Genomic DNA, 14,454 nt, shown 5'->3' with positions numbered 1-14,454 from the left:
GCGGGCTGTTCTCGCGCGAGGCCGCTCCGCCGGGGCAGCCCGGGGCGGGAGAGCGCGCGCCCGGCCCGTGCCCGCGCCCGGCCCGTGCCCGCGCGCGGCCGGCGGCGATGAGCGCCTCGGGGCCCGCGTGCGCCGTGGGGGAGCCGGCGGCGGCGCGGCCCGCGCGGTCCCTGCTGCGGCACGTGCAGCTGGAGAACCTGGCGGCGGGGCTGAGCGGCGGCGTCATCTCCACTCTGGTGCTCCACCCGCTCGACCTAGTCAAGATCCGCTTCGCAGGTGAGGCCGGACCGGCCGCCCTCCGCGCCCGCCCCGCGCCTGCCGCCGGCCCCGCGTCGCGAGCCCGCGGAACTCCAGATCGGAGTTGAGGCTGCAGTTGTCGCGCCGCCTGCTGGGGCAGGGGGTTGCCCTCAGGGAGAGGTCCCCGAGCCCGGTTCCCCCAGGGCTTGCCGCCGAGGGCTATCGAGACAAACGCTGCTTTGCCGTGACGATGTCCAGCTCTCGCTGAGCGCACCGTTTCCCAGCCGGTGGCCTGACGGCTGTACACCCAGCGGGGAGCCTGCACTGTTCTGCCCAGGCCTGTGTGCGGCTGCATGGCAGGACGTGCTGTCAGGGCACCACACGGCTTGGAATAAACAGGCTGTAGGTCGAAAGGAATGATCTCCAGTTCTTTTCTCTATCACAGAGCTTGATTTCCCTGTCATTCCTAGGGACTGTTACACACGCTGTGTGGCCTCGTCCGTCTTCGGGTAGATCAGATAGCTGACCGGGCTTTTGCTACTCTTTCACTACCACTAGTGCCATAGGACGCTGCAAGAGTCTCAGGTTTTAATACGCAGGTTGTCTCAAGCCAACGTTCAAAGTTCCTTTTTGTGCCCAAAATTCTCAACACTCAAAGCATAGCAATAGTTTTATCATAATCTTGATTGTTAACAGAACTGGTATTGATTTACTAAAAACTCGCAACTTGTTTGTTTTTCTGCAGGGAGGCGTGTCGACTTCTCCCTGTTGATTTTGCTGTTAGTATGATAATCACGTTGCCCTTTTCTCATATTCCCTTTAATAGAGACCAAAACATTTTGCTGTATCTTTGGATTGTTACGTTAAATAGATACATGGGTGTTTTTGTGTGTATCCATGTGTGGGCACATCCTGGGTTGAATTATGAAGAATGTAGCTAGCAGAAGTGCTCCTTGCTCTCCGTTTTGCACTTATAAGGTGATATCTGAAGTGTACTGTGTCTGCTTTGGGGATCACCAGTACAAGGGTAAAAGACAGACATTGATGTGGTGCCAGCAGATGCCCCAGTACTGGTGATGGGGCTGCAGCACGTGACACTAGGAGGACAGGCTGACGGTACAAGATCAAGTTGGCCTCGTGAAAAGCAGGCTGAGGGGAGAGATATTATTGCAGTCTGTGACTGGTTGGAGGACACAGAGAAGGTGAAGCCAGATTCTTCTTGGAGGTGAATAGTTGTAGGGCAAGAGGGAACAGGCACAAGTGGGAACATGGAAAATTCCAGTTATTTATTAGGAAAAATGATTTTTTTTTCCCGTGAGAGTGGTCAGATATTGGAAGAGGTTACCCAGAGAGACTGTGATCTCTTCAGCCTTGGAAACATTCAGGAACTGCCTAGACATGTCCCTGAGTAACCTGATCTAATTAGATCCGTTTTGAGTAAGGTACTGGATTAAGTGGCCTCTGCAGCTCAATTATCTTTACATGCTTGTTTGGGTTGAAAATAGTGATTCCTATGTTTTGTCTTCAACCAGGAAATAAGACCTGATATCAGAAATTAGTGTTGTGAAGATTCTCAGCACTGTCATTAACAGACAGACCTGCATTCATGTCTCATATTTCCCACAGTGTTTAATGTGTCCATAAACCTAATGGCAGTGTGGTAAAAAAAATCTCAGGTCTTTGGGAAAGATCTAGCAGTGCTCATTCAGGAGAGAGAAAAGAGGCATTTAATTTGGGTACTAGTTTTAATTTAATTTAGATTCTTGTTTTGAGTGTAGTCAAGGTGTTGAAGCCTTGTCACAGCGTGCTCAGAAAGTCTAAACTTGAACAAACCTGTTCTCAGAGGCCTCACACTGCTTGAAATTGATACAAAATTGCTGGGAGACTAAAATGAAGAGACAAAAAACTTTGGTTCCAAGCTGCTGCTCACCGAAACCTCACGTTAATAAATGCACAAAAGTGCATTTATTTAGTCTTGGTAGATTGATGACAACTTTCCTCTTGCAGAGCTTAAAAGATTTTTTTTCTCTTGTGGGTTTATGGGGTTTTTTTATGTTCTTTAGCCCTAGACTTATGAAGCTGTAAACCCTGCCTCTTGTCTACTTTTAAAAAGATGCTTGTAATATACAGCCAATCAGTTAGGTTTGATGTTCATTTGCCACTTGCTTTGCAGGCTGTGTACTTTGGTGGTGGCTTTTACACAGCTGAACTTCATGCTTCCTGAAATGCTTTTTAGTATAATCTCTTTCTTTCGTAGTAAGCGATGGATTGGAGCTGAGGCCAAAATACAATGGGATTCTCCACTGCATGACCACTGTCTGGAAACATGAAGGACTACGAGGCTTGTATCAAGGGGTAACTCCAAACATGGTGGGAGCAGGGGCTTCCTGGGGACTTTACTTTTTCTTGTAAGTAGAGCTGTCAAATGTGTCATATCCTGTGAAACGTAATGTTGAGATATTAACTACATCTTCTTTAAAGGGGTATAGAAATGTGCTAAGTAGCTTATAAACTTGTGGTTGTTTTAGTAAGTCCAGCTCTGTTACCCTTTATTATGCTTTCCTGTTTTAGAATTTAAGTGATTTGAGTCAGAGACCTGTTAACTGTTTCAAGTACAGTGCATTCCCTTGATGCTGTGGAAACACTAAGGAGCTTGAGAGATGGTGACATCGCCCATGAATGATCCTCTGAAAGTGCCAATATACTGTGTTTAAAACCTCACAAAAAAAAACCCCCTAAACTGACCTGTTGATACTGACAGTAATACTTTATTAATTTAAGTATGTATGACCATAGTTCACTTTGAAGAGCTAACTGTTTTGAGATCAATTAATCAACTAAACAAAGATAGTTTGCTTAGATATTCTGTTTTCAAAGGCTATGTACCACTTAATATTTTCCATTACCTTAAATGAGGTGTTTTGTTGATTTGGGTTTTTATTTTAGTCCTGTATGTTTGTTTTCACCTTTAACAAAATATGGTTTGCATTTCCAGTTACAATGCCATCAAAGCTTACAAGAAGGAGGGGAAGCTGGAAAGTCTCAGTGCAACCGAACACCTAGTGTCAGCTGCAGAGGCTGGTGAGTTTAAATGCAAAGAAGATCACTAGTTTGCTTCTAGCCTTTCCATGTGCTACTCCCTGCCTTTGTGTGTCAGTGCTACTTCTTATGGGTGGCAAATGTGTTTGAGTCCAAATGCAATAATTTATTGTCTGTAAATAAATTAATCATGTCTAAGATCACGGTGGTCTTCTCAGTTTTGCTCAGAAATAACAGTTGTGAAAATACCTTTTGACCTTGCTTTCATTGTGTATAAGGGTTTTGCATTTTTAGTAATATATCGAGTCACAAAATATAACTATATATATCTGCTGATATCTGCTTGTTCATTCATTAAATGTTTGAGAAGAGAAGGCCTATTGAAGTTAACAGAGTAAGTGGATTGGTCATTGGTCTTTGAAAATCTTTATTTATGGTGCAAGTTCTCTTAGAAATTAAAGATCTGTAATAAAAGTACAACTTCTATCAGCAAGACTACTAATATGTTGTTTCTGACACACATTCTTGTACGTGCTTCTGTGTTGTATTTAGGTAATTGAAAAGACTTTTTAGTAGGACACTGGAGCATTCATTTAACACTGAACTAAGAGGGAAACTATGGGAGAAATAGTAATGGATTATTTTACAACTGTATTTTCAACAACCTATAAAGCTGCAACAGGCTGCTTCTATTAACCTGTCAGTGTGATTAGGCAAATTTCTCACCACCAAGGTCTCCATTAAATTTGGAACAGTTGTATACCTGAAGAATAACTTGGATAATCAGCACGTTAAGAAATTGCTTACGTTTCCTATCTACAACAGATTAAACTACTGCCTATGTAAAGGTGAGGCAATAAAAGGGATGCCATAGGAATATGCAAAAAAGCCATATGCTCTGCAGAGGTACCTCCAGTAGGAGGGAGTTGGACTTGGTTGTGAGCTTTGGAGGCAGAGAGAGTGAGCAATGGTGGGCACAAACTTCACCTCTTTTCAGGAAGAGGAGTACCCTCTCAGATAAGTAATTTTGTCATTGAGTAAGTCTGTGTTACATTGGAATGAACAAAGTGGGACAAGCTTTGGAGTTGGCATAAAAATGGATCTGACTTGCATCTGTTCTCAGGAGCCATGACTCTTTGCATTACAAACCCAATATGGGTAACGAAGACGCGACTTGTGCTACAATACAACGCTGGTGTTGACCCCTCAAAACGGCAATACAGAGGAATGTTTGATGCTCTTATGAAGATACACAAGAGGGAGGGCATACGTGGTTTGTACAAGGTAATAACATTTAAGAAAAAAATCCCAGGAATGGCTGGCACCACTCAGCAGCTTGTTGAGGCATGTGAATACTTGTCTACAAAAAAAACCTGCAACTCAATTCTTGTATTACCTCAATTACTTTTATTCTGAGTCCTTTTTCCCACTGAAGAACTGCAGCAAAAAAGGCTTAATCAGAAGAAAAGCTAAAATAATTTTGAAGTGTAGGAAAATCACTGAAGAATAGAGTGTAAGCTCTGTGGCTAAGCCATCTTCTGTTGGGTAATAATGCTGAAATGAGAGTAAACTACAAGCTGCTTTTTAATTTTTTGGAGTCTTCCTATAATTAGAATTTGGATAAGGAGGACAGCAGTAGCATAATCTGTCTTGCTGCTAGTGCTTTCTTCCATTTCATCTCTTATCTCTGGATTTCTGATGTCTTGTGGAACATAACATATGACTAAAGCAGTTGCTAATTCTTCCTTCCACAATGGGTGGTTTCACAATGGCTCATTTGCCCTCTAGTTATTGAGGTCAGTAATCTGTCGTCTCTGGATCCTGAAAATTTGCAGACTTCTAAATATGGTTTGCATATGTGTAGGGTTCTTTGTCACTTTAATTTAGGGAAACAGATGGCAACTAGATTTGGACTTCTTGCCTCCTCCTTCCTTCAGGCCATGACATCAAGATGGATTCATCAGTGCCTGGAAGGTGTGAAAAAACCCTGTTTTAGTTCAGTCGGGCTCTTCTGCTGCAAGTAATGCTATAAAACAAGAACACTATCTCTTAGAAATTGTTTTGATTACTGAATATTAACCTGTTTCATTTGCAGTGAAAAATATAATCCTTCCTATGATGAAAGACTACTATGCCACATACTGGTGAATGCCAAATGCTGACACAAGGAACAAAGCACTTTACTTATTCTTAAGTTGAAATTGACAGAATCTCCAATTTGCCTGCCTGGGTGTCTGCTCTATTCCGTGTAGATAAGTTCCAATTTCTTGGATCTGTTAGGGTTTAAGAAGTCCTTCCATTGAGTTACTTTTCAGATTATTCGTGCATGTAGCGTGTGTTGCCGTTGGCACTAGACACTTATTTGTAGTGTGAATCTGCCAGTGGGGAACTAAACCAGGTGATTCCTTTGAAAGAGCAAATTACTTGCTTAAATCTGCAAAGAAGGTGACCTAGATAGGTCCTGAGTGCCCTACATAACTATGCATACTGAGCAGCTTTCATTTGACGTCAGGATTCTCTCAACCTTGTCTATACTGAGGGAAAAGGCACCTCTTCAAGTGGCTTTTTGACTTGTCCATACTGTAGCCTTCCTCCATTTTCTGGTTTAGGCAGTTTTCAGTATTTCTTGCTCTATTTGAAATTCGGTGGTTGAAGTTTTGTTAATTGCCCTGAGTTACAGGAGCTGTAGTGCACACAAATGTCTTCTTTTTTCTCATAGTCTTAGCTTTACATAGAGCTCCTTATCACAACTGAGGGGATCACATCTCAGACAATATCACCACGAGTTGGAAATAAAATCTGGAAGTAGTTTCCTTCTGATCAATTTGAGATTAGTCTTCTAAAGATTGGTGACTGTCCAATCGTTTCCCTGATTTGCTCTGTGTTGCACAAGATACTGTTACAGGTCTGAGCAATTCCTTTCAGAACTTTGGGCAAGACTAGTAATGTCAGGATGCACTGATCTTTCTAGCAGGGTCAAAGCTGTCTTTATAAGCTCTGTTGGATATTATTTATTCATTAAACTACAGTTCATCTGAGGCTGGGATCCTCAATAACTTGTTCTTGAACTTGGCCTGGTTTTGAAAAGACAGGAGGCTTTTCTTCACTGATTATTGCAGGAATGACCTAGTCAGGGATCTTCCCCACCCTCCATCCAGTAGGCTTTGTCCTTTGGCCTCTGTCTCGCAGACGACTGAGGACAAAGCTGCTCTGCTGCGCACCAGGCTGAGGGAAAAAACAGCATGGGGTTATGTAATTGGAGCATACCTATAGATCTGTTGAAAGATCTGAGCTCCAAAAGTTACTATGCCATGAAGCTGAATGTCATGCAGTGTTAATAGTGCTGTAAGGTTCTTTCCAAGCAGAGGGCAGGAGAGACCAGATATTGTAAAACAAGGGTAAGATTATAGGAGTTGTCACTTCAAGGAAAATATGAAATATCTCTGAGCTCTTGGGAAACTAATTATCTGATATCTAGTGTAGAATGATCAACTACTAGAACATGAATCAAGAATGCAGTTAATGCATTCTTTGTGACCTGTGTGATTTTGTATTTCTGTTTTGTTCTCTTTCAGTGGTGGCTTAGAAGCAGCAATTAGAAATGGAGCAATTCTTAATAGACAACTGTAAAATAAGCAGGAAGTGCAGAAAATATAAAGAGATTATAGGAAAATATAGAATCAAGACAGAATAATATTGCACTGTGCTTTCAACAACAACAAAGTCCTAGCAGCAATGTGTGCTTGTTACTAGGTGAAATAGATGTACTGGACACTTCTGTATCATTTCACCTGTGGTAGGCAAGATTCAATACTCCGAGGACAAAGTATTTTTTCCAGTCCAGTAATGTCTAGACCACTTAGCTCTCTGTATTTTTTTTGTTGTTTATGCTATTTTCCTCCTTCTTGCAAATGTGAAGCTTGTTAGCTAGGTGGCTTTCTATGTCTTTGTACTTGTACATTGCAAAATCCACAGAGAAATAGCCATCTTAATTTTAACTTTAGTCTCAGGTTCTACAGAGAGACAGAAGTGTAAGTAACTTTCACATAAAAGGTGGTATCATTGTTCACCATGAAGGAATGGAGACCTGTAGGGAGGTGTGGTAGTTTGAGCCTGGTAGTTTGAGCACAGCACTGCAGGAGCTGCTGTGGAAAATCACTACCATCCCAGACCCACTACAGGAGGTAATGGCATACCTCCATTGTCTTTCTGCACAAGCTGTCAGAGCAAGGCACTCTGATACTACTATCTTTGGCAGGCTCAGAACCCAAATGAAGACAGCACTAACCAGAGGGGAATCGTCTTCATTCTTTTGAAACATGTGGCAGAGGCTGCTCTCAAACACTTGAGGCAGCAACGTGAATACCACATCACCACATGAACACAGTTCTCTACTTTGCTAAGAAGCCTGGCCTTTCCACTCTCTGCATTTCCCTCTGTTCCTTTTGATTGTGATGGGCCACCTTCCAAACATGAACCAGTGGGACATTTTTCTCTTGTCCTGGATCTTCAACACTTACAGCTGTTTAAGCCAACTTTAATATACAATTTTTTCCCTGTGTCTAATACACAGAGTTACATGCTTTACCATTTAAATTTCTAAATATATATTTAATTCTGTCTGGTTTTCAAACAAAACTTCTTTGAGCAACCATTAATTCTGTCAAGCCTTCGTGGAAAAAAATCTTCTAAAGGTGTGGTTTGAATGTTGAAATTAAAAAATAAAGTACATGAAGTGAAATGATTTTAAGGTGAATCTTTACGGTCATGTTATAAATGACAAATAAATACCAAACTATCAAATTCTATGGCAAGAAAGATATTTGAGGAAAATTGTAAGAATAAGACAATAGAATAGGAACATCTTTCAAAAACCTCCTCAGCCAGGATATGTCATTACTGTGAAGAAATCAGTTTTGCTTTGAAACATTTTTTCCATAAGAACACATTGTTTTGTATGATCAATAGAAGCCTGGGTCAGCTTTTATTTTACTGAGGCGTGTTGGCTGACAGTTGTCTCACTCCCTTCTTGCATTTTTTAGTATTGGCCTAACATTAAAAGTCCTTGAGCCTTTGGAAGCTCCCCATCAGCACAAGACTTAGAGCGTGCAAGTATAATCAGTAGATGCTTTAGGACTCTTGGGGACAAGTTATCTAAATCTGCTGGCTTAAATGTAAGAGTTTAGCACTCTTAAATGTTATTTAACATTCTTCTTTTGTTGGTGGGGAAAATATTACCTCATTCTCCTATGATATAAATACATCATTCTAGTTCTTTCCAAGTACAGAGCAATTGCATCCTCTGTTTTAATGGTTTTACTCTCTGATGATGGGCAAATGCTTGTGAATACTTTCCCACCTGTCACTATACATAAATTTCATGCTGTTCCTTTTTCTGCTAACACAAATCATTTTTTTTCTGTGATATTTTCAATAACTCTGACTTTTTCTTTTCCTCCTCTTCTGCTTTTATGTTACTGGTTAATTTTCTTTTCTGATCCAGGATTTCTGGAAACCAAAGTTGTCTTTTTCCCAGTTGTGGCCCTTTGGCTTCAAACCTGACAAAATTCTGTGATTATGCTCACAGTTGATAAACCAGATGTTTGGTTTCATTCTGCTTGTTCTCCTTTGGCTAGCCTTTAAAGCATTTCATCAGTTCATGGTCACTCATGATGATTTAATGACCAGGATTTTCTACTGGGAGAAGAAATTTGTCCTCATTTATCAAATAGATCCTAAAAATCACCTCCTGAATGCCTGTGGTATCATAAGCTTAAGAAATGCATAGCATGCAGAGAGACAGTCTTTGAAGTGGTAGAAGCTCTGTGTAATTTTGATGCCTGCTATCGTTTGTTTGGGGTTTTTTTCTGCAAGTTAAGAATTAATTAAATAATTTATCATTTTGACTTCTTACACTATTCCAATGGACTCCAGGATCCCTTCTCTTTCTCTTCTTCTCCAGCATCTTAGAAGTAGATGGATAAGTCTTTATTCAACATTCCGGGCTTCCAGTATAGTTTAATACCAAGAGTTTTGTTCCTGGACACATCTTTCAATTCTCTTTCTTACCTGAATGGATCATAGGAAATAAGGCAAAACTGATACCAGCATTTTGGGGGAAATGTTGGTTCTTGGAGTCCTTTTATCCACATTTTGATCACTTATTCTATTATAATTGTCACTTTGCAACAGTTTTCAGCAAGCTTTTGGCTCCTTTAAGTCATTTCTGGCCAATATCATTAATTCCCCATTTATTTGTATTTTTCCAGTATAAAACAACCAACTATACAAAAAGGGAATTAGTGCTTCTCAGAAGCCATGGAGCTGTCAGCTTATTTCCAACTGAGCCAATCCTGCTCCTGGATGAACTCCTGCCTGCTCCTTCTTGTAGACACATTTCAGAAAATACCTTGTTTCCCCCTTCATTTCAACTTTTTTAGATGAAAAAGTTGCTGTATATTTTCGTATCGTATTCTTACTATCCATTACTGCCTCTTACCAAATGGGGAACATTTCCCAGACTGCCTTGTTATGCATTTGATCACCTCTCCTGGATTGCCTTGGGATGGGCTCTGAGCAGGGAGAGAAATGCAGTCAAACTGAGGCTGAGAGGAGATACGGTCACTCTCTACAGCTACCTGAAGGGGAGTTTTAGTGAGGTGGAGGCCGACCTCTTTTCCCAGATGACAAGCAATAGGATGAGAGGAAATGACCTTGGGTTGCACACAGGTGAGATTTAGATTAGATATTAGGAACAATTTGTTCCCTGGAAGGATTGTCAAGCACTGGAATGGGCTGCCTGGGGAAGTGGTGGAGTCACTATCCCTGGAAGCTTTCAGGAGGCGTGTAGATGAGGTGCTTAGGCACACAGTTTAGCGATGGACGTGGCAGTGCTGGGTTAATGGTTGGACTGAAAGATCTTAAAGGTCTTTTCCAACTTCACTTATTCTATAATTTTATATATATACACACATCTTTTTAATATAGTAATGTATATATGTCATAGATACCCACTGTTCTCCCCTCATCTACCCAACCAGTCATGCCATCGTAGAAGGTTGGTCAAGTGGGATTTCACCTTGGGGAATCCGTGTTGACTCCCCCTGGTAGCCTTTTTTTACGTGCTTAGAGATGACATCCAGGATGAGCTGTATTTATATATACACACCCTTAGATGTATACATGTTCATATCTCTCTCTAGGACTTTATCACAAGAATTGGTTTGTACCTCTACTCTTGGTAGCCCTCCTCACTGAGACACCAGCTTGCCAGCCTCAGATGGGATTTGATCAGCTTTGGGCCAGTCCCAGGCAAGGGGCAGGCATTGAGCAACATATTTGCAAGACTGCAGCTTGATTTGTGTTCTTACCTGATCCGTGTTACCAGCTTTTTTAAGACCTATCCTTGTGCTCTGTGGTGTGGAGTCCCTAGGCCACTTGTTTGATCTTGTTCACTTAATAGGTGTCTTTAGCCTGTATGTCAGTTGGAGAAAAGTAACATTTATTACATTGTTGTGGGGTGCCTGCTATAAGGACATTAACCCACGGTCAGCTTTGAGTCATACTGGAGTCGTTGGGCAGCCACAGTGTTCAACAGAGGACACATGTGTGTGCGTAAGCTGAGCTCTCTCAGGACAGATGGTTTCTGTGTACTGCTGTTTAACCTTGTGTTACTTCTTTTTTTAGGGATTTGTGCCTGGTTTGTTCGGAACTTCACATGGAGCACTTCAGTTCATGGCCTATGAGGATCTGAAGCTGAGATACAACAAGTACAGAAACAGAGGATCAGACACAAAATTGGTACGATTCTTGAGAATAGAAATATGTTGTAGCATGTGAAGAAGCAGGAATTTATTCCGTTTGTCTAGATTGTAGAACAGCCAAACATACAAAGTATTGATTAATTGGAATGTAGACCATCCAGAAGGAAGTAACACTTTTTAGTAACAAGCAATGGGTTAGTGCTGTTTTCCCGTAGGGAAACCAGCTGCTCATTGTGGCAAGTGTTTTGAGAATTTTAGAGGGGGGAATGTTTTTTTGGGTTTTTTTGTCTTACTTTGAGAAACCATAGGTGGTGATCTTAAAACACTTCCACAGGAAACTGGTGAGAAGCAAGCTGGGCAAAGGTAGTTGCTTTTGGAAGAAGTGTTTCACTTGTTGGGAATGAGAGGGCAGGGCACCTGTTTCACAGAGAGTTACTTGTAGCACTTTGTAGCAAATCTTGCCTTTTTTTCCTAATGTGCCTATTACAAGGGGGAAAAATACTGCTCTACATTTAAAAATCAAATAAGCTTTTTGATAAATTGTCTAATTTAAACCATACTTAAGGCAAGCCTGTTAATTTTTTGTGCTTTCAGAACACTGTGGAATACATAACGATGGCAGCTGTATCCAAAATATTCGCTGTGTCAGCAACATACCCCTATCAGGTTGTGCGAGCTCGTCTTCAGGATCAGCATAACGTGTATTCTGGCGTGTTTGATGTGATCCGCAGGACGTGGAGGTAGGCATAAAGAGTTAAAGGCTTACACCTTTGAAACTCAGCCTTACAGAACCAGAGCTGCATTTACTGGCTTCTGTGCTGAACTGCAGAACCAATGCAGCTCAAAGCAAACAGAGCATTAGCTGTGCAAAGTCATTTTGTGCAAGACACCACTAATAGCAATAATCTAAGGGCAAAGGAAGAGAGGGGAGAGGGTCCGTACCAACCCATGGCCTTCTGTTTATTCTATCTGCCTTCTCCGTTCCCCACCAGATTTCACTTACAGGATAAAAAATAACATTGAGTTGGCTGTTTTGGGGCTCTTAAACAATGAAATCTCACTCGAACTTCTGTCGCTTACAATAAGAGTGTTGTGCAGGTGGGAGTTGTGGCTAATTCAGACTCCTGGCAGGGGGAAGTGAGCTAGCCAGAGCTGTTTATATTGATGTTCCTGGGTTACCCGGAAACCTGATGGTATTTGTAGTCTAGTCCCAGCTGCGTAGGACATTTAGAGAGCTGTTACCTCACACACCTATGCATATCTTCTCACAAACCCTCTTCCCTCAGCTCCACAGGGTATGTGAGGGTTTTCACACAGAACTCTGCAGTTACTAAGGCTGGCCACCTTTACAGGACGCAGATAGCATTAATCGTGCTTTGGACAATGTTTGTGGGTTGCAACATACTGCTAGAATGGAGTCAGCAAACTCCCAGAGTACTGAGAGATGCCACCCGAATGAGTGAATGAGGCTGTATGGTTCCAGGACCATCCCTGGCTCAGAGACAGTACGACCACTTTGCTGAAGCCAATTCAAAGTGAAAAGAGCTTTGGTGTCTCAGCTCTATGCTCTTCAGTACTACAGTCTGGAGGAAGGCTTATTAGTCTTGGTAAAAGGATGTATGTAGTATATGCAGCCATTCTGAGGCCACTGCTGTACTCATAATGAAACAACTGCAGTTTGGAGCCCTGGGGAGGGCAGTGTAAACCACACCCCAGCACTGTACAGGGTCTGTGTTAAATGTACTCATCACTCCGGGAGTCCTAGGCTTCAGTGAAGCTCAAAAATAGGAAGCTGAGATTAAAAGCCTTCAAAAGTTTTTAACAGCCCTAACATGAACACTGTGATCCAAACTGGGAGAAGTTAGATTCTCACTTATTGACCAGTGGGATCAAAATTCTGGAGGAGGTGCTTTAATCCTCTGAACATAACTGCTGACTTTCCTTAGTTGTGTTGACCCTCAGCACACTTTCTCTTAGATGATTCAGAACCTCCAAGCCTTTCACCCCTGCTGGCTTCAGCAAGATTCAATATGTGCATGCTTTTGGAATAGCCTGAAGAAATTTTAGGTTATTTTAGGCAGTTTTTGTAGCCTGAAGATAGCAAATTGCCTCCTACTTAGGCAACACAAAAAAATACCCCACGAAAACCCACCCAAATCCTAGACTGAATAACTGACCTACAGAATGCTATGCTATGTTCAGAAAAGAGTGGGTTAAGATTTGCTATATTATGGTTCTTTAAACTAAGAAATTATTCTGAAGTTGTTATTCCTAACCTGAAGTACCTCTTGTCAGCAAGACCATGAGAAGAAAAATGCCAGATTTGTTTTATATCTGATTTATATTCAAAGACATTAATTAAAACTATTTTTTGTCTGTGTCTTTAAAGGAAAGAAGGAATTCATGGATTTTACAAAGGAATTATCCCCAATGTGATCAGAGTGACTCCTGCCTGTTGTATTACCTTTGTTATTTATGAAAATGTGTCTGGTTTTCTACTTGGTTTTAGAAAGGAAAATAATTAAAGGTATGACCTTGTGTTCATAAGGAATCTATCCTCTATTTTCTATATTTATGATCTGGGAGAGATTTAATTCGGCAGTCTTTTTTGACACTGTGCATTGAGCTAGTATTTTGAGGAAAGAACCTGGAGACAGTAAAACCCTGCCAACATCTCTTCTGCTGGGTTTTCTTGTGTTGCTGCCTTACTCTCTGCATCAGCTGCTTCTGCATGAAACAGATATCTCTGCAACTGTGAAATAACAGCACTGTGACTGGGTGAAGGCAGCTGTGTAGCAGTTCAGTTCTTCCTGGCCTGCCTGGAATAACAGACTCATCTGTTTTGACAAGTCTCAAAGTGACAGTTGGTCAGATTCTACTCCTGCAGAAGTGGAAAACTTCCCATAAAAGCAGCTCTGGGGTCTGTCAAAACTTTCTTGCATCTTTATCTGTCTGTTATGAAGACAGGATGTATGGAGTTGTTTACAGCAATGTCTTCTGAACACACCTCTTTGTTATTTGTCAGATTTTAGGATATGGAATGCTCCAGATTCTATTGCTCATCCAACACAAAAATGCTGCCTCAGTGGGGTGCAGTTTGGAAACTCAAATTGTTTTGTAAATCAGCTGTCTGTCCTTGGGTTTGAATAATTGCCAGCCTGATGAAACCCAGTTCTTGTCTCATACCAGGACAGACTTGCAATGTGGTTTTTGGCTTTCCGTTAGCATCAGACCAAAGTGTATGTTGTGTGCATTGCTGGCCACTTACTTCTCTCTCTCAGAGTGAGATTCTCTCTCCATTACTCATACATCTGACTAGATATTACTAAATAATTGTATGTTTGAAAGTAGGGTTGCATTTTAAAAGTGAGGGCTTTTCCTAGTAATCCCATAGTGATGCAGTTCTCAAACCGTT

General features: G+C 41.6%; 1 protein-coding gene across 1 annotated transcript; it reads left to right on the top strand.

Moving 5' to 3' along the window:
* The first annotated feature begins 104 nt into the window (after positions 1–104).
* SLC25A32 (solute carrier family 25 member 32) lies at positions 105–13,973 on the top strand. Its single transcript, XM_061995586.1, has 7 exons — positions 105–276; positions 2,495–2,645; positions 3,233–3,318; positions 4,400–4,560; positions 10,963–11,076; positions 11,634–11,779; positions 13,429–13,973. Exons 1-7 carry the CDS (start codon positions 108–110, stop codon positions 13,562–13,564), a joined length of 963 nt encoding a protein of 320 aa, XP_061851570.1. The 5' UTR covers positions 105–107; the 3' UTR covers positions 13,565–13,973.
* The last annotated feature ends 481 nt before the right edge of the window (positions 13,974–14,454 follow it).

Source organism: Colius striatus, chromosome 4, assembly GCF_028858725.1.
Source record: "Colius striatus isolate bColStr4 chromosome 4, bColStr4.1.hap1, whole genome shotgun sequence".
Classification (NCBI taxonomy): domain Eukaryota; kingdom Metazoa; phylum Chordata; class Aves; order Coliiformes; family Coliidae; genus Colius; species Colius striatus.
The sequence above is the reverse complement of the archived record's forward strand: the minus strand, read 5'-3'. Positions and strand labels throughout refer to the sequence as shown.